Source organism: Branchiostoma lanceolatum, chromosome 11 (assembly GCF_035083965.1).
Source record: "Branchiostoma lanceolatum isolate klBraLanc5 chromosome 11, klBraLanc5.hap2, whole genome shotgun sequence".
NCBI lineage: Eukaryota > Metazoa > Chordata > Leptocardii > Amphioxiformes > Branchiostomatidae > Branchiostoma > Branchiostoma lanceolatum.
Genome location: NC_089732.1, coordinates 18,883,794 through 18,905,371, shown reverse-complemented (window position 1 = coordinate 18,905,371; position 21,578 = coordinate 18,883,794). Strand labels below are relative to the sequence as shown.

The window sequence follows — 21,578 nt, the reverse complement described above, 5'->3', positions numbered from 1 at the left end:
TCAGTGATGATTTACATTATTAGATATTTATTTTGCAAATCAGTATCTGATTTGCATAATTAATGAGGAAAGTTAATACATCTGCCGCATTTCATGATAGGACTCTCAAACATGTAACATATGTAACTGAGAAAGAGAAAAATATTAGATATATTAATATAATATAGCAAGTCAATTTTTCAAATTGCAAGTAAAATTTTTGCCAACTTGCAATTTTGCAAGTAACAAAAAAAAAGGATTTCGCACCCAGCCATGGCATCGATGTAAACAATAATTACTCATTGTGATATGTCAGTGGACTACTTCTTGTGGGAAATGATCAGATATATGTCCTTTAGAAAAAGAACCCCAGGGAAAAAAAAACCAACTGACCGTAAACCCAACTGACCCTAAGGTCAAAGGTCTTAAAGAGGCCGACCCTAAGAAGTGGTATCAGGCAATCAAAGAGATGGGCAACATGGGGAAACGTCATTTGAACATTGACATTCCAGGAGTTTCTCCATCGTCAGCAGTAGATGTGGCCAATGCCATTAACACTCATCTTGCTGCTGCGTCACAGAAGCACGAGCCACTTCGACTTCACGACCTGCCAGCCTACCTCCCTGCACCTGCCCCACCCCCGGCAGTCTCAGTCTGGGATATGTGGAGCAGACTAAGGAACATTAAGATTGGCAAAGCCATTGGTCCTGACGGCATCTCGCCGAGAATCATAAGGGAATTTGCCTGTGAATATTCTGAGCCCTTATGTGACGTCATGAACACCTCCCTGTGTCAAGGTGAAGTACCGGACTTGTTCAAAGACGCAGATGTTGTTCCCATACCTAAGGAGATGCCACCGCGACTTGACAAGTTAAGGCCGATCTCTCTGACTTCCATTTTTGCGAAGGTCTGCGAGGGAATCGTCCGAGACTGGTGCCTGCGGGATATTCTCCCTAACCTGGACCCTCGACAGTTCGGATCCCTCCATGGCTGCTCTAAAGCACATTACCTGGCTCGTCTTGTACACAACATTCTCGAAGCAGCGGACAAACCAGGCTACGTGACAACACTTGTTCTAACGGACTTTTCCCGCGCATTTGACTATGTCCATCATCAGACCGCCATTTACAAGTTGATTGACCTCGGTGTCCGGCCGTCCCTTGTCCCTTGGGTGAGCAGTTTCCTCTCGGGGCGGCGCCAACGTGTGAGGTATCAGGGCGCAGTTTCGGACTGGGTAACTCTGACGTGCGGTGTGCCTCAAGGCACAAAGTTAGGTCCACTCGTTTTCTTGGCCCTGGTCAATGATGCCCTCCCTAGCAACGAAACATCCTCTGACAGCTTTAAGTATGTAGATGACATATCTGTATCTGAATCAAGACATGTGTTCGCTAGACCGAAGATCCGGGAAGACATCCATGGTCTGACTCGTTGGACTGACACCAACTACATGTCCCTGAATCCATTGAAATGTAAAGTCATGTTTTTTTGCTTCGTAAGAAACCCGCCCCCACCGCCAGAAATCACAGTTGGACCCTCCCAACTTGAAGTGGTTCAGGCAGCACGGATCCTGGGAGTAATCCTACAGTACAACCTGAAATGGACTGATCACGTCACCATGATCGTCGGGAAAGGGTGCAAGAGACTTTATGTGCTAAGAACTCTGAAGAAACACGGACTGGACACTAGTGATCTTATACTCATCTACGTTGGTTTCGTGCGGCCTGTCCTGGAGTATGCGTGCGTGATATGGCATCCTGGGCTGACCAGAGATCTGTCAACGAAGATAGAACGAGTCCAGAAACGATCACTAAGAGCAATTCTTGGCTCCGAATACGACTGTTACCAGACGGCTCTGGACATCACTGGCCTTTCTAGACTAGATGCCAGACGTGACGAACTGTGCCTAAAGTTTGCTCGGTCTCTCATGGGTAGTGACAGATACCGTGCTTGGCTACCATCACGAAGGGCGGATGTCCACAAGAGAACACTCAGAAACAGTACCAAGCTAGCACAGTTTAAGTGTCGTACACAGCGCATGGCAAACAGTACATTACCATATTGCGTTCGTCTGCTAAACGACTGCTGCTAAATGTCTGTATATATATGTGTTTTAGATAAACTTATCGTAGATGTATAATCCTATTGAAACACTTTTATTTAATGAGTAATGCCTTTTAAGTCCTGAGTACATGTAAAAGATGGACATTTGTACAAAGGCCGCAATTCAGTACTTGTGCTGCAATGGCTTTTTTTTAATATGAAACAATAAACCATTTCTCTCTCTCTCTCTCAAACTGGTCCACCTGAAGGAATTCTGGACTGCAGACTTGTTTATTAAACTTTAAACGAGCTTGCACGGCAATAATCCAACAGAAGAAGCATGATGCCATACAGAACTTGATACATACCAAGATTTCTTCTGATTTAGGATAAAGTGGTAGTAGTACTAGTATCCAGTATTTGATTATACTGATGCAGGGGTGTGCAGCGGTCGGCTGGTCTTCCAGCAGGTCCACGCTGGTGAGGCCGCACACCTTAATGTCCTTCCTGACACACTCCATCCAAACTGTTACCTTCCAAGTGCTACAGGCGCGTTTTCCATAAAACGGCATTAACAAATTGACCATTAACTGGTAACCTTGTGTTACATGTGATGGCGGCATCTATCATTCTGTCATTTAAACCTTGATACTAATGACAGACAAAAATAACAGCCATTCTGTCATTCTGACAAAGTTGGCACATCTACTCTCATCTCCCAAATAAACGTACCGGTACGTTTATTTTTTTCAGCCTCAAAATCCACCCAGTACGTTCTTATTTTGGACGGTACGTTTATTATTTTTTTGAAAATTTGAGTTTTGCTAAACTGGGATCCTCTTAAAATTCAAAGTTTGGGTTTTCCTGCCAATATTTCCCCGGCATGTTTGCTCATAATTCGCTATTTTTCGGCCAAGCGGCGTTGATTTCCCTGCCGCTATGACCCGGCCTTTGTGAAATCCTGGCGGAACTCGTAACGTATCGGTCGATCTCTGTAACACTTCAAAGTCAACGTTGTTATTGGGCGAAAATAAGACGCCACACTGACGTTTTGAAATGCAATTCTTTTTATATGAACAACTTTAGCAGTCTCATTACATCGTGAACCAAAGCATGCTGACCAGAAACCAATATATGTCAGCGGCGCAAAGTGTTTCAAGTAACGTTACGCATGTAATACATTACTCTACTCACGTGAGATACAGTCTTTCCCAAAATGAAAATATAAAAATAACACCACAAAAAACTGTGTCTTAGCATCAAAAACTTTATAATTACTTTGAAAGTATATCAAAACATTTCAATCCTACCGCAAACATGAAAATTTAGCCCTTCGAAACATTGCGAAAAGCGCCACAGTAACGCACCCGGCAGTAACAGTCCGTGGGAATGTTTTGTTTTGGAAGATCTCACTTCCAAGAAGGGGAAACAACTCTTTTTGATCTACAAATAAAACTACTTTGCCTTTGTCAGAAATGTGTTTGTGCAGTTTTACAAAAAGACTTTTAATACCTTAGTTTATATAAAAAATCACTTGCAATCTAGTCACCATTATTATCACTGAAAAATGCTTAAAAAAAGATCACTCCCCTACAGAAAGAATGTCAGAGGTTTCTATTAAATTCTAAGAACATGAGTGTACGTTCTGTTAGCCCCGCCCCTTTCTGTCTGTGGCGCCGCCACTGTCTATAGCTCACCCTTTCATGTAACATGAGAACCCTGTAGTTTGTGGCAACACTGTAGCAAGCCTTCAGGAGGTTTCTCACAAATTTGTTGACAATTTAGTTTCTAAAAATGATACATACAAGGGTAATTTTTAGATTTTTAATTATTTGGATTGTAACAACAAAAGCCAAGAAAATTATATAATATTGTCCTTGATATTATATGATATTAAATGTCCTTGACACAACACAATGATTTGTGGCATGTAATGTTTACAAATCTATGTTTCTATATGGAAGGCATAGAAGATAAATGGCAAGTTGGGAAAGACAAAAAGTTACATCATATTCATGTGATTGTCATAGTCTTCCTTACATGTATCTCTATCATGACTTTTACAAAATAGTCCCTGTGATACCTGTGATGACCATATATTCAGGATATTGTAATTTTCTGTTCATCTTCTAAATGTTGATACATTTGTATAGAAAAAGAGTAGACTTTCTAAGTGTTGCCCATCCAAGTGAACTGAGAAGTTTGGCGACTACTTTTCATGTTTTGATTATATGTCAGTACTGTATATACAACAATTTACTTGCTTCAAGTTACAAGCAGAAAATGCATGTATCAATGATCATGTACATTTTAACTTGTTGAATTTGAAGCACCGTTGGCCCCCAGATAGGGGTCATAGCGGGGAAGCTATGCCCAATTTTTTCAACATTGCTACTACAGTGTATCTTTTTGAAGTGGCAAGGAATATTATAATTTGAACAAGATGTGTACAGTTATTCTGTTCAATAGTTATACACTTAATTGGTATGGTCCTCAGACAGGCATAAATAGTCAATAAATAAATAAAGAGAACCTGCTAATCATCTTCTTTCCCTCGGACAGAAGTAGCATGGACACAGTTTATCTGTAAATTTGGTCAATTTCCGGGGGGTATGTTTATTCCGGGGGGTACATTTATTCGATTTTGAAGATTTGTCCAGGGGGTATGTTTATTCCGGGGGGTATGTTTATTTCGGAGATGAGAGTAAGAAGATGGACAATGGGTTTTATTAGGTTTACCATGGAAAGAATTCTAGAGCTGGGTAAAACCTTGAAGTGTCAGCACAAAAAGGAGTGCAATCTATCTGAAAGCTTTCAGTGTTCCAATGGAAGTGTTATGTACCTTTCTTGGCGCTGTCGGCTCTGTCCTTATTGTCCATGAAGAGATCGTCATCAGCAGGGGTTTCCCCAGACAGGCACAGGATGTCGTCAAGCAAGTTCACAGCTTCGTCACCACCACCTGACCAACAGGAACACTCGCAATTACAGCCGTGCATGGATAAGGTTCAGGTACAACATACCAGGACCATAGTGTAAGGTACACACACTCAATGATGAACATGCAAAATCTCTAAAACGGCTAAAATTTGTCGGTAAACAACAGCTCAAAACATAGCCGCTACTGGCAGGCCTAGACGTGGTGACAGTAAAACTAGCAGCATATTGCATAGCGCGGATTACGATCTTTAAAATGATACCGTAAACAAATGGAAAATATATTAGGTATATTTTGGGGCAATGATAGACACAGAAGACCATTTATATTTTCAGAGGGTTCATATTCTAAAATAACCTTAAGATTTTCCCGATTTAGCGGTTAAGCGCGGTTTCAAGGCAGAAATCAGGGTGACGACCACGCACTTCCGGCAGATTACAGTGCCCTGACACCAACCCTGGTCAGATTTGAACTCTGCCCAGAACCTTGAAGCCTGTGGTGGGAATAGGTATGCCTTCTTTGTTGGTAAATTTCACCCCTCTAAGATGAAATACTGGGGTACATGTGCCTTTCTTGTCTAGAGAACATTGTTGACATTTGGACTTGATTTTGGCAAAATTTAAAACACAATTGTCGGGTGACTTGATCACATTTATCATGTGTTTATACCCTCTATTTGTACTTTGCATCAGTTTGACCACGTTAAACCCCAGCGTTTCCGCCAGACCGCGACTGAGAGGCCGTCCACTTGGGGAGGGTGGTATCGCGAAAATCAATTGACCATACCGCAAAAATTAACACTTCACAATTAATATATCGATAACACTTGAATTAGAGCGGACCGGCTACGATTAACAGTGAATTAAAATAGCACATAACGCTTACAAGAGCTCCCTTGGAAATCAGTTGCTGAGTCAATTCAAGGGACTACTAGTACCCTAGAGATGATTAAATAAATAAAAAACAACAAAGGGCATGCAGGCCCTCCTATAGCCTACAAAAATATCCAGGTACACTGGTGCACCCACAGTTAAAAATTAGGTGCACAGCTTCAAATAATAGGGTGCACAAAGGTGCACATCATGATCACTCACTCTACGCACACCCAGTATTTCGAGCCCTGTCAGTTATACGTCAGTCAGGTGTCCAAAAATGATTTCCGAACACTGATTTTGGTATCATAAGTTTTGACATAACGTCCGTTATACCATTCGTAAGCGAGATATAGACCAGTCCACAACAGGCGCTGCCTTCCTCCACTGAAATTCTAAGTCGAATATGGTATATATCCATAATTTATTCTACAACAAGAGAGCGGGACATGCAGATGACACATTCAGCAATCATGAGTGAGCACATCTACAACAATGTCCAAGAAAGCAATTTCATGGGTCATGAAATGATTTGAAAAATATTATGTGCTTTCCTCGCCTCGTGGACGTAGAGCTAGACATTTTTATTTATTTGTTGTTTGCAAAAGGAGGCTCGAGCTCGAGTCATCAATATTTATGCCAATCGGACAGAAAACGAAAGAAAACGCACCTCTGCTGGCTTCGTTGTTCATAGCGGCCCTGCTGGTACCAGAAAAACCTTCTTCTTCGAGCTTCTGTATCTTCACACAAGACTGTAAAGGCCACAGGTGAGACTCCAGCCGGTACACGGGTACAGTAGGTGAGACTCCTGCCGGTACACGGGTACAGTAGGTGAGACTCCAGCCGGTACACGGGTACAGTAAGAGTAGGAGACTTCAGATCAGTCCGGGAGTTTCCAACGCAAATCAAAATGGCGGCGTCACAAGTGACCGGAAATGAGTTTGTTCTCGCGTGATTTTGCGAGAACTGTGAAGGGCTCTGTCTCTTTGTGTCACGCCAAATAAGTGCCCCTCCAAAGATGAGGTATTGCGCCTGCGTGGAGTTAGGACATGGCTTTAGGGCAAGATTTGGGGGAGGATTAGGGTTAGGTTGGGGTTAGGTTAGGGTTAACGTTAATGCTCTAATGTTATGCTTGAAAATCATCTCTCCTCACAAGTGTGACCAAGTGTGACACACTTCTCTTCCCTTATAAATTCCCAGGGACACTGGGAACCCCCAAGCAGTGTGGCGGCACTTATTTGGCAGGCAACACTTATTTGGCGCGACACCGGCCATGATCACAGGGACTCAATGTGGATGTGATCAAGGAGGCTGAAACTCCCTCCATGTGATTGTAAGACAAGCAAGAGCAAGCTAGAATAGAAAGAAGATTTGATCTGAACCTGACCGTAAACTCAACTCTACTCCACTCTGAACCAGGAAGTTGCTGTGCTTGCAATAATAGTAACGTTCAGGTAGGATTTAATACGAATTGCCTGCCATCATGCATTCAATGATTCATGCTACATCAGAAGACTCCCATTTCATAGCTGCTGCCACAGGGTCTATAGCGGACACAGGGGCACGGCGGATACGGGATCGCAAGCAGATACGCGGCGCCTCCCCCCCCAAAAAAAAAAATTGGAAAAAAATCGCTGCGGGAAAAGGACTGCAACGGAGGCTACCCATTTCATCTCTTTCACACTTCCCAGAAGGGGAGACTAAAGACAAGTGTTACAAAAAATGCCATTAATGCATGTAGCCCTATGGGGAAGTGGAGAAAAAGAAGGTGTCATTATCTCAGGAATCAAAACAACAGACTACGAAAACTTACCTTCAAATACAAACCAGTTATGTCAACTGTCATCAGATTTATTCCTGACAAATTCCATACGGCTGTTCTCCAGACATACCCCCCCTAATCAGAGCCCTTGGATAGGTCCTACAGGCTTCAGACACCCAGTTGAAGACCATCCCACTATATCAGGGGGGTGCCAGAACCCACAAGATAGAGAAAGACCATTTCTTTCAACTAATTCAGCAAATACAGAGTCTATCCCACCACATTCAGTCCTATATTGCCCAGATTTCACAAAAAATCCCACCAAAAAAGGGTTTTCAATGGTTTATACCCTGTTTTTTACTTGGTCTCTCATCGTGGGGTCTGGGCGCAGGCGCAATCTCTTTAGTCTCCGGATCCCCAGAATGCATTTTGATGGATACCGTAAAGGGATATATGTCATAATTCTCTCTAGGCACCAACAGTTTCTCTCAGCGTGCAAAAACCACGAAACATGGCCCGTAGGCACAGGAAATCGGTTCTCAACGAGTAACTTTAGAACACAACTCAGAGACAGCAGTTCAGTGCAGAATGGTGGATAGGACAGGGTTTAATCTGTGCTCTCATCTCGCATTAATAAACATCCCCCCCCCCCCCCGGAATAAAGGTACCCCCTGGACAAATCTTCAAAATCGAATAAACATCCCAACCCCCCCACCCCCCAACCCCTCCAACCCCCCGGAATAAACACACCCCCTGGAAAATTACCAAATTGACAGATAAACTGCGTCCATGCTACTTCGGTCCTCACCACTTGGAAAATGTAATCGTAATGTTGAAAAATTGGGCATAGGTTCCCCGCTATGACCCCTAACCGGGGATCAACGGTGCGTTCAAATTCAACAAGTGAAAATTTTGTACAGTCATGATAACGTTACAAGCATTTGCATCTATCCAAATAGGTACACGATCAGGCGAGGTACGGAATTTGAGGCTACATATTAGTTACGGTGGTCTTGTTAGAGTCCGCGTGATCCTCTGTGATTTGTTCAAACTCCATGTCCTTCGCCGTCGTGTTCCATGGCTTGGTATATTATTGCCGGACCTGGTCTTGTATCGCTTTGTCTCTGACTGCGGCTCCGGCGTTCCACACCCTTCCACGTTTTTTGGTCTTCCCAACTCAGTCAGATGTCTTAGATATTTATAACTTTAGGATGTTACTTTGTATGAGAACTTCCATAACTTGTATGAATCACTCTGCAGCACAAGTAACAGGTCAGAATCTCATCTATAGACGGAGCGCATGTGATGCATGTCTAGTTATGGCCGCCATCATTATGTGATAATTACAATGAAACAAAGATTTACAAAATATTTGACAGAGGTTTGGGATCTTTCAACCATTGTTACATGTACTTTCGTAAAGGAGGGTTCGTTTTCTGTATGCCTGTGTACATGTGTGTATCTGTGTTTCCATCCTACTTTGACTAGCATGTAACTCAAGAAACTCATGGATGGATTGTGATGACATTGTGAGTACATATATGTGGGTAGGTCTTGAGCTCTCCTTGGTTACTGCTGTTGAATGTCCTTTTTCTTATAAATGTCTTCTGTTGTCACCGTTAGTCAGAACATGCCATAATATATATAGGTCTTAATTTTTGGGGTCAGGAAAAAATGTTATGGATTTGGGCATGTAGTATATACATGTATATAGGAGGTAGCTCAAAGCCATACACAGGACCAGAGGAGAGTGTTCTGGTTGGGCTGATGACATTTTTCTGAATCCAAGGACGTAATTGTATTGGCAACTTGACCTTGAACCTGGACTAGACAGCAGTTGCATTATACAGCATCAATTTTCCCACCAGGCATACCTCAGTGCGTCTTAGGACGCACTTTTTTTGAAAAGACGCACTCAGCTGGGCGCGTCCAAACAAAATTTTGAAGGGAGGCTAATTTCTGTCACCGTTGGAACTAGAATCTTAGAACAACTGCTCTTTTAGTAAGAAAGAAGCCTACGATGTACTCCCATCATTTACAGCCAGGTGTAACATGTTAGCACGAAAAATCTACAAAAGGGGGCCTTAAGAGCAATGTATAACATCAGAAGTACTCTTGGAGAGACTAGATCTTCTGTATCACTACATTGTAAACTGTTTGACACATGTATTGTACCGATATTATTGTATGTATCTGAAGTCTGGTGCAATACTAGTAGTAATATGAATGACAAATCTTCGATAGAAACTGTACATTTAAAATTCTGTAAATACATCCTTGGAGTTCGGAGGAATGCCAGTAACTTTGCATATAGAGCGGAACTTGGTCGTTTTCCGTTGCTAGTAATAGAGGCTCAAAGCAGAATGTACAGTTACTATGTTAGGCCACAGCAAATAAATTTTATGGATGACATCCTCTGCAGAGTCCAAATTTAGTGTGCGCGGGCGAAAAAAAACAAGGCGGGCAAAATAAACCAAGATATCCACATTTTCAAACTTGAATACCATAAAGCCTGTAAGAAGAATTGAAGCGATAAAACGTGGTATTACAACGTACAAGTTTTTTATCCCTGTATTCAATAAAACAATAACTAACACTGATGTTAACATTAAAATCATTATGAATTTAGATCTGGGTTTGTATAGCACATCAAGAACGCAGAGAAAAGGTTTCCTGTACACTGGGCACTGGAGTCTCCTGAGTCATGAGGCAGACTGACTGTGACTAAATAATGCCTGGTTTTGCTCACTTCCGTCTCAACTGAAGTTCTCTCCGCTATTGCTGTCCTGACTGTCTGCCTGAATTTCCGTGCCTCAGAAAACCCCCGTCTTTTTATTCTGTCTTCAACAGACAGACAGCTAGACAATGGTCTACTCAAACCGTGTGATTACTTCATCTGACCCGGTTATCGGATTTGTTGATACTTCACTTCATTGAAGAAAAACACATCGAATTACACGTTGTTAATAACAATGGCATTACAGAATAATTCCAATTACAAGTTTGGTATGAGGGCTGCACTGTGTCCTCTTGTAAGTTGTGACGAGGAGCAATCTTATTACAGCTCGCATACACAATAATTGTGCAACACTTTCGTACCAATTTTTCACCATTCATGTGCAAATGCCTTTTTGACGGCATCTAGAACGTTTTGCAATGAAACATATTGCCCCATTTTCGGTATATTGACCATTGCCAAAGAATAAAAAAAGTTCTTGTTTTTTATTTCAAAATCTACATATACTATATAGGCAAAAATCAATGCGCACGCTGATGTCATCCATGAAATTTACTTGCTGTGGCCTTAGATTAGTTAACGAAGTACATACAGGTAGTCTTCAATACAAAGCCTACACGGTACAACAAGAACTAGATCGCTGAAAAACACCCTGCTGGTTATCTACATGTAGTGTAAGAAAAATGTTAGAGGAGTCCAGTTTTGCCACCTGTACATAAGCGGTCACTCAAACACACCTTCTCATTTAAATGAACTAAAACAAAGATTGAAGGATATTTACATCCAATAATTCAACTCAGAATTACATGTAAAAGGATGAAGAGAAAATCAAGGCAACAAATCAAGGACTTACAAAACATTCAAAGAGATTTTTGAAAAAGAAACATACATATTTTAAACATTGCAAACTTCGAACATCGCAGAGCAATGTGTAAACTTCGCATCAGTGACCACTCCCTACACATAGAATCTGGAAGGCATAACCATACCCCTCTGAATAATAGAACATGCGAATTCTGTGACCATTTATATGTTGAAAATGAAACCCACTTTTTACTCTATCTTTTTTGTTTCTTATAATTATGAAGAACCATTGAGCACCAATCGCTGTTTAAAACAATAGAATTAGACAAGAAATGTACAAAATGTCAAAGCAGAACACTTTCATATACCTGATGTCATATAAGAACAAACATATAATGGACAAAGTATGTAGTCATGTTTCAAAATGTTTCAAAAGAAGAGAAGAAACTACTGGGTGATCGACAATAGCAATAGTCCACAGTTTGTCTGTTTTTTAGTTTTCAATGTTAGAATGTAGCATTTTATCAATTCATGTTTTGCAGTATGCTTCTTATAGACCATGTGTGGTCATCTGACGTGCATTTAGCCCATCTGCGCAAGAATATGACAATATAAAGACTATTTTTATTATATCGCAAACAACCATTGGACAAGCTTCAACTTGGCTGCTTTTAAGAAACCTTGAATTGAGCTTAAAGATTGCCTTAAAGTTTGCAATTTTCTACTGGATACTTGTTTGTCAACTTATAGCCTTAGTAACTATATTTTCCACTTGCTTTGGGTCAAAAATGGACTTTGATTTTTGTCAATCATCCCATTGAAACCCATAATTAAGACTTGAAAAAAAGCCCCACACAAAAATTGGCGGCTCTTAGGAAATTTAGGTCCTATGTTGAAAATAATGTTTGTAGCGTTTGTGTGAATAGTTGTTCATCAATTTGCACCCTTAGCAACTTAATTCTTCTATTGCATTGACCCAAAACTTGATCTTGAACTTCAGTAATTATCCCATAGGAACCAAAAGTAAAGGGATGATTCCCATCATGCATCACACCCCATGGATGAAGATGAAGGGGCACCCACTTAAGTCCAGTGGATTATATATAAGATGGTTCATTTATTTGTTTATCTGTGAATAATTTTTACTAATTTTTTTATTTTGTATTCATAAAGATGTGCTCTGTTAGAAAATAACACTCTCCTGTGGTCTTGTGTATCCCTTTAACTTAAAGTAGAAATACATGTACTACTAATCAGATGCAATTTGTGCAAATTGAACTCAGTCTGCGTACTAATCAATTATGCAATTTTATCATTCCAGTGTGTTAGGTGATATGGATTTTATACTAATGACATGTATGAAATTTTGGATAAGCAAAACACTGACAGATATCAATCATGCAAACAATGACCTCATTTACTAGCTAACGAAAAAGCGTTATGCTTCGTCTTTAGCCTTAGGTCCAACCGCTTTACCTTTACATAAATATTGGGGCAATGCTAATTCCTTAGTAGAAAATGATGCAAGATCCATACTTAGTAATTGAGGAAAATGAACTTTCACACCTGCAACATAATTTTTTTAATTTGGTGAGAGGAGCCTCAAGGAATGTTCTACAGTAAATGCAGAAATGTTTGCGGTGGTTTTATGCTCGCGGTTTTCACGGTGACCGTTTCACCGCGAACTTAAAACCACAGTGAACATTTTTGTCCAATACTGCTGCAGTATATGACTATATATAGCGCTGCCGCAAACTTAAAACCACCGCAAACACTCCAGAAATAAAAACCATGCAAACTTAAATGCATTTACAGTAAGTCTTTAGGCATTAGATATCAGATGCTTTTTTAAGTAATTCATATATAAGATTGCCTTTTTTGAGGTAAGAGTGCCTTTTCTTGAATACAGTTAGTTGCATAATAGAACTGTAATGTTAAATTATTATATTGATGGTGTTCTTTTGTTGAAGGGCCACCATGCGGTATAGTGAAAAAGAGCTCCTCAGTCTGGCCCTGCAGTCACCAGACAGGGAAGGCAAGATTCTGCACCGGATGTCAGGCACCAAGGGAAGACTTGTGGAAGGTAAATTTGAACCATCTTTCCAATCATATTTAAGCTTTAACTAGAAGTAGCAGACATGACGTAGCATGATGACAGTATAAATATGATGATACTCAAGAGTGACACCATGTTATTATTTACATTTCAATTCAATTGATGTATTTGGTCTTTTTCTGACCAGGATACAAAGACAGACTCATCAGACTCAAGGCCAACTTCCTCTTCTTGTTCAAGACAAATGAACAAGGCCAGATTCTGGAGGTAAGACATTGGGTAGATTGTTACAGGGTTTTTGTCACTGATAAAGAAATTCCTGTTGGCATATGTCACAGGCATCCCTATACCTAATTGGGTTGCAATACCAGGGCACATAGAAATTTGTCACATCTCACCAACTAATGAATTCCTGGACCAATGAAACATTCTTTAGATCCAAGCAGATGCATGGTATCAAGCATGACGGACTGTACTCAGACTTACGTAAATAAAGGTTTGTTTAGAATGGGATAATCTTTTTGTGCATTATAACCTTAAGTTTGGAAATGCTTTGTTTTAGTTATTTTCATTCATCTATTTGTAAATAAAGGTGAGTGCAATACATTAAGCAAACGTGCAAATGTCCTGACACCTGGGTCAGCATTGATGACATTATATATCATGTAGAAAGGACAACAATAATTGACGCTGACACATGGGGTGTTTTGTCACATGTATATCATCATATGGTAAAGAATAAAAGCGTTCTAGAGACATGTGAGGACATTCATTTGATACACATGGCTTCCTCAGTCTGATGTTGAAGGCATTGCTATCAAACCTACATCTTCTATTTCTTGGTACACAAACATTACAACGATAACGGAAAATATAATTTTTGTAGGATCTTTCTCAATGAGAATTGAACCTGGTGGAGGTTATGATGTCTAAAATCACATCATTTCCGATCCATCTATGTACTGTATTTTTTTTAACACCTTGAACTGGAAACATGTTGTGAGTCGATCCTCTTCAAGGCAACCACCTGTCTAACGTGACCGCTTTTCCTCAGTCCCCTGGGTGGTCGCCTTGGGCAGGTTTGACTGTATGTCCTATGCAAACCTTCAGGTCATTTGGTTGTAATGCCAGGGCACAGGAGGCCTAAATATACATGCCTAAAAAAACATTTTTGATCTAGAAATGGCCAAAAAACTCAATAAGATCATTTCAAAGGCCTATATCAAAAAATGAAAAGCTCCGGGGCTATTAGCACACTCTACAATGTAGCTTTGTGCGAAATTTGAGGTCCTTTGGCCCAGGAACGACCAAGATGAATCCCTTTGAAAAATTTGACAGGAGATGAAGAAGAAACGCAACCAAAAACAATATACTTCCTCCATACCTGTGGTATGGGTGAAATATAACAATATATTTCATTCCAATACCAATGGTATGGTAGAGTGAAATATAATAATCAGCTGGTAGGATTATGATCAGCTGGTAGGATTACTAGTATTATGTTTCACTCTACCAGTTGGTTTGCACATACCAAGAAACGCTATCTTAAATTTTTTTATAGTAGGTTACTTTTCTAGCAATAGTGCTTTGAAAATTTGGACTACTTCAAGTTGATATCAACATTTAGGGGCACTTTTTCAGTTGCAGTGCTTTATATTATAGATGCTTAAAAGTGTGAAGATGTATTTGATTGTAACTATCTCTATTTTTGATATTATGTTGTGTTGCTGTTTGTTATATGTGACCTTCAGCCTGTAGGAGCTGTGTTGCTGGAGAGATGTAAACTTCAACCAGAACCAAAAGCTGACAAGGCCAATGTTTTTTCTATAGGTAAGGCAGTAAACATATACCCATGCTTTTTGAAGTTTAGAAAGCAGTAATAGGCAAAAGACTCAGTGTTCTGCTTCTGAATCACAGGATCAGACTCTGGCCCTACAATGTAAATCTGCCATGTTTTTACTGGATGTGGTTTGAATTCAAGTCCTGATATTTTTTTCCTGGCAAAAAAGATGATCTGAAAATAATAAAATAATATATGTAAACAGGTAATGAGAATTTGAAATGCAAAGAAGCACTTGAATTACTAAGGCCACAGCAAGTAAATCTTATGGATGACATCCTCTGCAGACTCAAAATTTAGTGCACGTGGGCGAAGATATCTACATTTTCAAACTTGAATACCATAAAGCATGTAAGAATAATTGACTGAAGCGATAAAACATGGTACATGTATTACAACCAACAAGTCTTTTATCCCTGTATTCAATAAAAAAGTAACTAACACTGATGTCAACATTAGAAGCATCATAAGTTTAGAATCATTATAAGTTTAGATTCCGGTTTGTATAGCACATCAAGAATGCAGAGACAAGGTTTCCCGTACATTGGGCACGGGAGTCTCCTGAGTCATGCGGCAGACTGACTGTGACTAAATAATGCTGGCTCTGCTCACTTCGAAATCATCATTCCTACATGTGCCTTTTATAGCATCTAGAACATTTTTCCAATGGAACTGACAGACGTTTGAAACATATTGCCCTGTTTTTGGCATAGTGACCATTGCCAAGGGGTAACAAAGTCTTGTTTTTTATTTCAAAATCACGCGAAAATCAATGCGCGTGCTGTCATTCATAACTGTACTTGCTGGCCTAAGCTGAACCTAAGCACTGAAATAACTTAAAGTTTGTTTTTATTCTACTTAGCTCTCCAGGACGACCCAGAATGCAAGTATTATTTTGCCTGCAGATCGTTTGATGAATGCACTGACTGGTTGACTGCATTAAGAAATGCCAGGTACATCAGTTCTTAGATGGAATTACCTCTTGGACAGCCTACCTGTTTGTGTATACGTATACACCATTTGCCTGAGATCCAGCCTTCATCAGCTCCAAATGATGCAGGGTAATAATCTTACAACATGTAACCAGGCTGGATCTCAGGCTGGTATGGCAGTTTATGTCATACCTGGGCGGTAAAAACGTTTGACCGGGCCACTAACTTTGGTTTACCACACAGGGTTCTACTTTTATCACACAGGCTTCCATAGAATATTTAGAATGCATTTTCAGAGCGCCGGTTGTGCCGCTGTCGAAAATTCAAATACCGGATTCAGAGGTTGGAATCAACGTTGTTACAAATTTTTTGTTCAAGGACACAAAACTCTCTCAACTTCTGGCACATTTCAAAGCTTTGAAATGTGTGTTTTTTTGGGTGGGTATGATATAAATAAAATACAGATGATATTCAATATGTACAAATAAATAATATTCCACAACACCCTCGGTCCCAGCCCTCTCATCGGGCCATACGACCTGCGGTTGGGCTGGTACCTCGAGCAATACGGAATACACTGAGTTGTATTCTAAATGTACATCACATATGTTGGCTGCTTTAACTTTTTTCTTGTGAGAACATAAGGGTTGGGTATATCATGCCTCTTCAACTCTTCTAAGGCTGTGTTGATTCAATTATATGGGTGACATCCTCGTGCGCATCAATTTTCGTCCGTTTCCAAAATAACAGGTTTCAACCATAATGTAAATCATACTAAGAAGCGAAATTAGCAAATATATGCTGTTAATTGCAAGAAGCATTTTGGATACTAATGTCATAGAATGCCAGAGTCAATTCCAAAGTTCAAAAAAGAAAATATGAACTAGAAAGGCTGACATTTGCTCCCAAGCAAATACAGCATATTTCACTCCTCCCTAATAAGTATGCAATAATGGATGTTTTACACGCGTGATCCTGCAACATGACCTTAGGTAACCCGAATAGAACACGTGTTCGATGGCCAACAGCAGATGAAACGGGCCGAACCTTATATCAAACGTGGAGTGAGGATAGCACTTTTAGCCTGTTTTTGGTCTAAAAACATAATTTTTGCCTAAAAATGCCCCAGAAAACCTCCTTAAAAATTTTTTTTTTTTTTTTAATGAAAAAAAAACATGCCAAATTTCAGGTCATTTAGCCCTAAAATGACAGAGTTGAATCAATTTAACTTAAATGACAGGAGGAGGAGAAGAAACCTGAGAGAAAACAATATATTCCACTCTACTCATACCTATGGTATGGGAAGTGAAATTTAAAAAACAAAAATGAAGAATCTATTATTCAGTATGCCACACTCTGTGTGTTTAGTTTTGTTCATCCTTCCTGACCTCATAAATTTCATAATAAACGCAATTTTTTTTTGTCAAATTTTTTTTTTTTTATTTGTTCGCTCGCATCAGTTTCAAGGTTTCCAGAGGATGTCATCCATATAATTGAATCAACATGGCCAAAACGGGGGAAAATAAGACTTCTACAGTTTAGGGTTAAGGTCTGAAAGGTGAGTAGAAGTTGTCAGTGGTATTCAATAAAAGGTCCTTATGAATCAACATCACACCAGATCTTCATACAGTCTTTATTCTTTACTCCGCTTGTCTTGGCATAACCTTCCCAATCTTCCCAAGGCTCCTGACACTTCCAGGCCTTTCCATTCAACATCTCATAGCACATAGCAGCATTACACACATATATGTACTTATGAAATATATAATTTTGAAATTTTTATCTCTGGATGTCATTGCACATCGCCAGTTATGTCCAGTAATAGGGTGAATGGTATGAAGTTAAAATAAGGTTACGACACACGTGACGTTTGATATCTTTGTATATTATCGAAAGTTACCAACGGCATCCGAGTGACGTAAGCCACTTCTGACAAACTTAGAGGCCAGTCGGCTGTCTCAGGTGAAGTAAGTTAATAAGCTAAATTAGTGGGAGGGGCAGTGTACAAAGTACGATGTACGAAGTAAGGAGTGACGTGACTCCAACATGACATTAGCCTCAAGTGATGAACGCAATAAGATAACTTCACATCGGCGACCGGGTGAGTGTAGATAGTATGATGTGCAAAGTTAGGGGTGACGTAATTTCAATATGACTTAAGCCCCAAGCTAATGCTAGGGTCACATTTCCTAACGGGGGCCCGGCAGGGCTGTTTGCGGAAACAAAAAATCAAAGTGTGTGTCAATAAATTTGCACAAGCTATGCTCTTATATAATTTTGGGTACGTTTTGTGTTTTTGTTGTCTTTTATATCATACTTTTCGTTCCCAAAGACTGCCCGGCTGGGCCCCGGATTGGAAATGTGACCGAAGCATACCGGTAAGTAAGTAATAGCTTAACTTTTTATGGGGGGTGGGGCTGGGTCAGTGTTGCTTTTACAAAGTTATTGGTGACAGATTCCGCCATATGCCCTTCTGACCTACTACTATATATCTAAAGCGAACTTTATACAGGGAGGCCGGATAGGTAACAGAAGTTGTCTGATGTAAGGACTTTCGTTGTATTTCAGAATCTACTCTTTTCGTACAACGATTGATGGGTATGAAAAGGGACCATTTGTCTGTAAATCCAAACTAAACAGAAGCGATCTTGTTTCACAGATTGATTTAATCTTTTCCTCCACAGAAATTTACCATCATGCTGCGATAACCTTTGACATTTGTTTTCGGTACGGCCCAGTCTTCCCTAGGTACAGCCCAGTCTTCCTTAGTTCAATTCGAATGAATCGAACTTACTTGCCTGTTTGAAGGAAGGGACTTTAGAACCGATGGTTAACGTTATACTCTTTGAATTAAGATCAGTTGTCTGGATACGTTCATCAGGTGAAAACATTTCTAGATCCGGTCAGTAACACCACTATGGCTGCTGTTTCTTTTAAGTCTCCTAGTTCTAGAAAATCATTTTTGAGGATTCCGAAGTAGGCTTGCCTTAGCTCTACTTCATCCTTGAAGACTAGCAATAAGATGCTTCTAACGTTCCAAGAGACTAGCACTAGACCACCCAATCAAGAAACGAGAAGGAGAACTGCTGACCGGACTACAATCAGGAGTCTCCATTCAACCTTCCAATTAGAGACATTGTGACGACTCTTTGTTCTCCACTTCTTTTTCCAGTTCCGCCGATGACTGCTAGCCTCCTGTGCAGGCTTCCTATAACGGCGGCATATATATTGGGAGGGGGGAGTTGTGTAGCCGAGGGAGTTGTGTAGCCGAGGGGCGCGCCGTTATAACGGCGCGCCCCTCGGCTACACAACTCCCTCGGCTACACAACTCCCCCCCCTCCCAATATATATGCCGCCGTTATAGGAAGCCTGCACAGGAGGCTAGATGACTGCAGTCTTGGAGATCTTGTTTTAAAATTTTTTCTATGCTAAAAGAAACCATTGTGGGGCATTGTGCTATGTGGGAAGGATAGTAGACTATTAGTATAGCTGCAATAATCTTTAATTTGCAATCAATCCTGGGCATGACGTTAAACTGCAACCGGTGGCAGGGCCACATTCAGGGAGTTTTGTGATTGTGGGGAAAGTGGGGTGACCCCTTAACTGTCACCACCCCCAGGACCGCCCTGGCCCGGAGCGGCAGTACCTGCAAGGGCCCCATCTATGGGTTAAATAGTATGTACATTTAGTTTACTTCCCTTTCCTGGGGGCTGTGCGGTCTGTACCTGTGGAGGCGGTATCTGTTCCCATAGGATCAGGTGTCAGCTAGGCAGGAAGTGGTCCTGGAGCACATTGAGGCCAGTTAGTGTGGTTACAGGATGGCGCCAGGATGGATAGCGGGCTGTAAAACGGGTGTAAACCCCATCCAATAAACTGAAATAGCAAGTCGACCTACAGATAAAGGTACTAGTACATGGTAGTTGTTCATGAAAAAGAACAACCGGCCACAGGATTTTATAGAATTTTGTTCACGTTGCGCACGTTTGTTCACATTGAACTATATTTTTATGTAGAGTAGTCATTTATATCTTGTTTATGATTTTGATTGATGGCGGAGAAAATTAATCACTTTAATGAAAAATGAGTTTTCACTTTTTTTTATTAGAGCTTTTAGCACCATTGCTCCCTTTATACGCTTGTGTTCTATAGCTACCTTCGTCAATATAGTAATGTATACCCTCCCCCGCCCCCTGTACGAAGTTAGCTTGCTATGTCAACCGTCCATTACTTTTTAAATTATCGCTTTTATATGAAAGTCACTCCTAACTTCGAACATCGTACACCCTCTCCCATTCTCTGGACGAAGTTAGCTTGCTACATCAGCCGTACATTACTTTTATATAAGAAGTCACTCCTAACTTCGTACATTGTACACCCACCCTGCCCCCTGTACGAAGTTAGCTTGCTACGTCACATAGGACCTACATCACTCCCAACTTCGTACATCGTACACCCGGCCTCTGTATGGGGTTAGCTAGTCACACAAGAGCCACGTCATATGCACCTAGTACGTCATTTTCGTATTTCCGACGCCCAACTGACCCCTGTTGTAGTAAGTTCTAACTTGGTACATCTAACTTCATACCATTCACCCCGATAATGGACAAACATGTAGCTCCACATTGCCAGTCGGGTCCACAGTCAGATTGAGGCTGAGTTAGATTCAATTTCAATTTATCTATTTGACCAGAGCACATCTCAGATCTACGGATCTGCTTTTCAGATAACCCTCATTTCTTTGCTCCTGTAATTTACAAATGGAGGGGGAGACAATACACTGTCTGGTGATTACTCACCTCTGCTAGTTTTCTCCCCCGCGGATAGTTTAGCCCTTCTCTTTATTTGCTAAAAATAAGATAGAGTAGGACAATGTAGATTTTGCCATGTGATGGTAGCAGCTTAAAGCCAGTGCTACAGACTGACAACTTGACTCCTCTGTTGCAGCTATGAGAACATGAGATCCAACATATTGCTGCTCCAGGGCAAGTTGTCAAGACAGACAGGACAGCCAGGACTCCAGCTGCGCCACATTCCAGCAGCTGAACAATAAGTGTTACCGGTATACCCTAATCTACAAGCAGATCTATTGGTTGCAAAGACCATTTCCAACTGGCGGGAGAAGTTTTTATTACAACCTAAAGTTATACCCATCATATCGAGCAGGAATGACACCAATATAAGACACTGTTTACTCCACCATGTGTGGCGGAGTGATACAAAAATACTGATAGTGATTCAAGCTGCCCTAGCTTACAATCTGTGTGCCTTATGATGAGTAATTGGGTGGTGGTTATTTATCCCTGATGATATTAAAGAAAGTAATTCGGATGCTATCAACTTCTATCTTGAGTATGTAACATCCCTTTTTCTGATAAAAAAAAGATATAAGATATTTCCTGTTGTCAAGCTCTGGTTTTTATTAACTAGCTAGTTCTACTATAATTTCTAGTTATGTGCTCATCAGTGAATGAATTTCTCAATATTAGACATAAATTGAAAGTGTGCAAACGTTCCCATAATATAATCAAACAAAACATTTCTATTGTTGCTATATAAATTACAATCTACAATAAAGTGGACTTCATCTTCTACCTTATTTAACAAAATTGACAAATTCTTTG

General features: G+C 40.4%; 2 protein-coding genes across 7 annotated transcripts in view; one reads left to right on the top strand and one right to left on the bottom strand.

Moving 5' to 3' along the window:
• Positions 1–6,604, bottom strand: part of LOC136444389 (YTH domain-containing protein 1-like) — a 46,592-nt gene extending 39,988 nt beyond the window's left edge. For all 3 annotated transcript variants that reach the window (XM_066441919.1, XM_066441920.1, XM_066441921.1), the window contains exons 1-2: positions 6,497–6,604; positions 4,862–4,978 (exon numbers count right to left, since the gene is read on the bottom strand). In XM_066441919.1, the coding sequence (XP_066298016.1) occupies positions 4,862–4,978; positions 6,497–6,518 (139 nt within the window). In that variant the 5' untranslated portion in view covers positions 6,519–6,604. The remainder of the gene's footprint in view (positions 1–4,861; positions 4,979–6,496) is intronic.
• LOC136444390 (pleckstrin homology domain-containing family J member 1-like) lies at positions 6,448–21,349 on the top strand. 4 transcript variants are annotated; one of them, XM_066441923.1, is made up of 7 exons: positions 6,448–6,593; positions 13,100–13,212; positions 13,373–13,452; positions 14,937–15,015; positions 15,888–15,978; positions 20,902–21,046; positions 21,080–21,349. In XM_066441923.1, exons 1-6 carry the CDS (start codon positions 6,463–6,465, stop codon positions 21,005–21,007), a joined length of 600 nt encoding a protein of 199 aa, XP_066298020.1. In that variant the 5' UTR covers positions 6,448–6,462; the 3' UTR covers positions 21,008–21,046; positions 21,080–21,349. The 4 variants fall into 4 exon arrangements, with proteins under 4 accessions (XP_066298020.1, XP_066298019.1, XP_066298022.1 ...); XM_066441922.1 differs by having other exon boundaries at positions 20,902–21,349; XM_066441924.1 differs by lacking the exon at positions 6,448–6,593 and adding an exon at positions 7,027–7,280 and having other exon boundaries at positions 20,902–21,349.
• Positions 21,350–21,578: the final 229 nt, after the last annotated feature.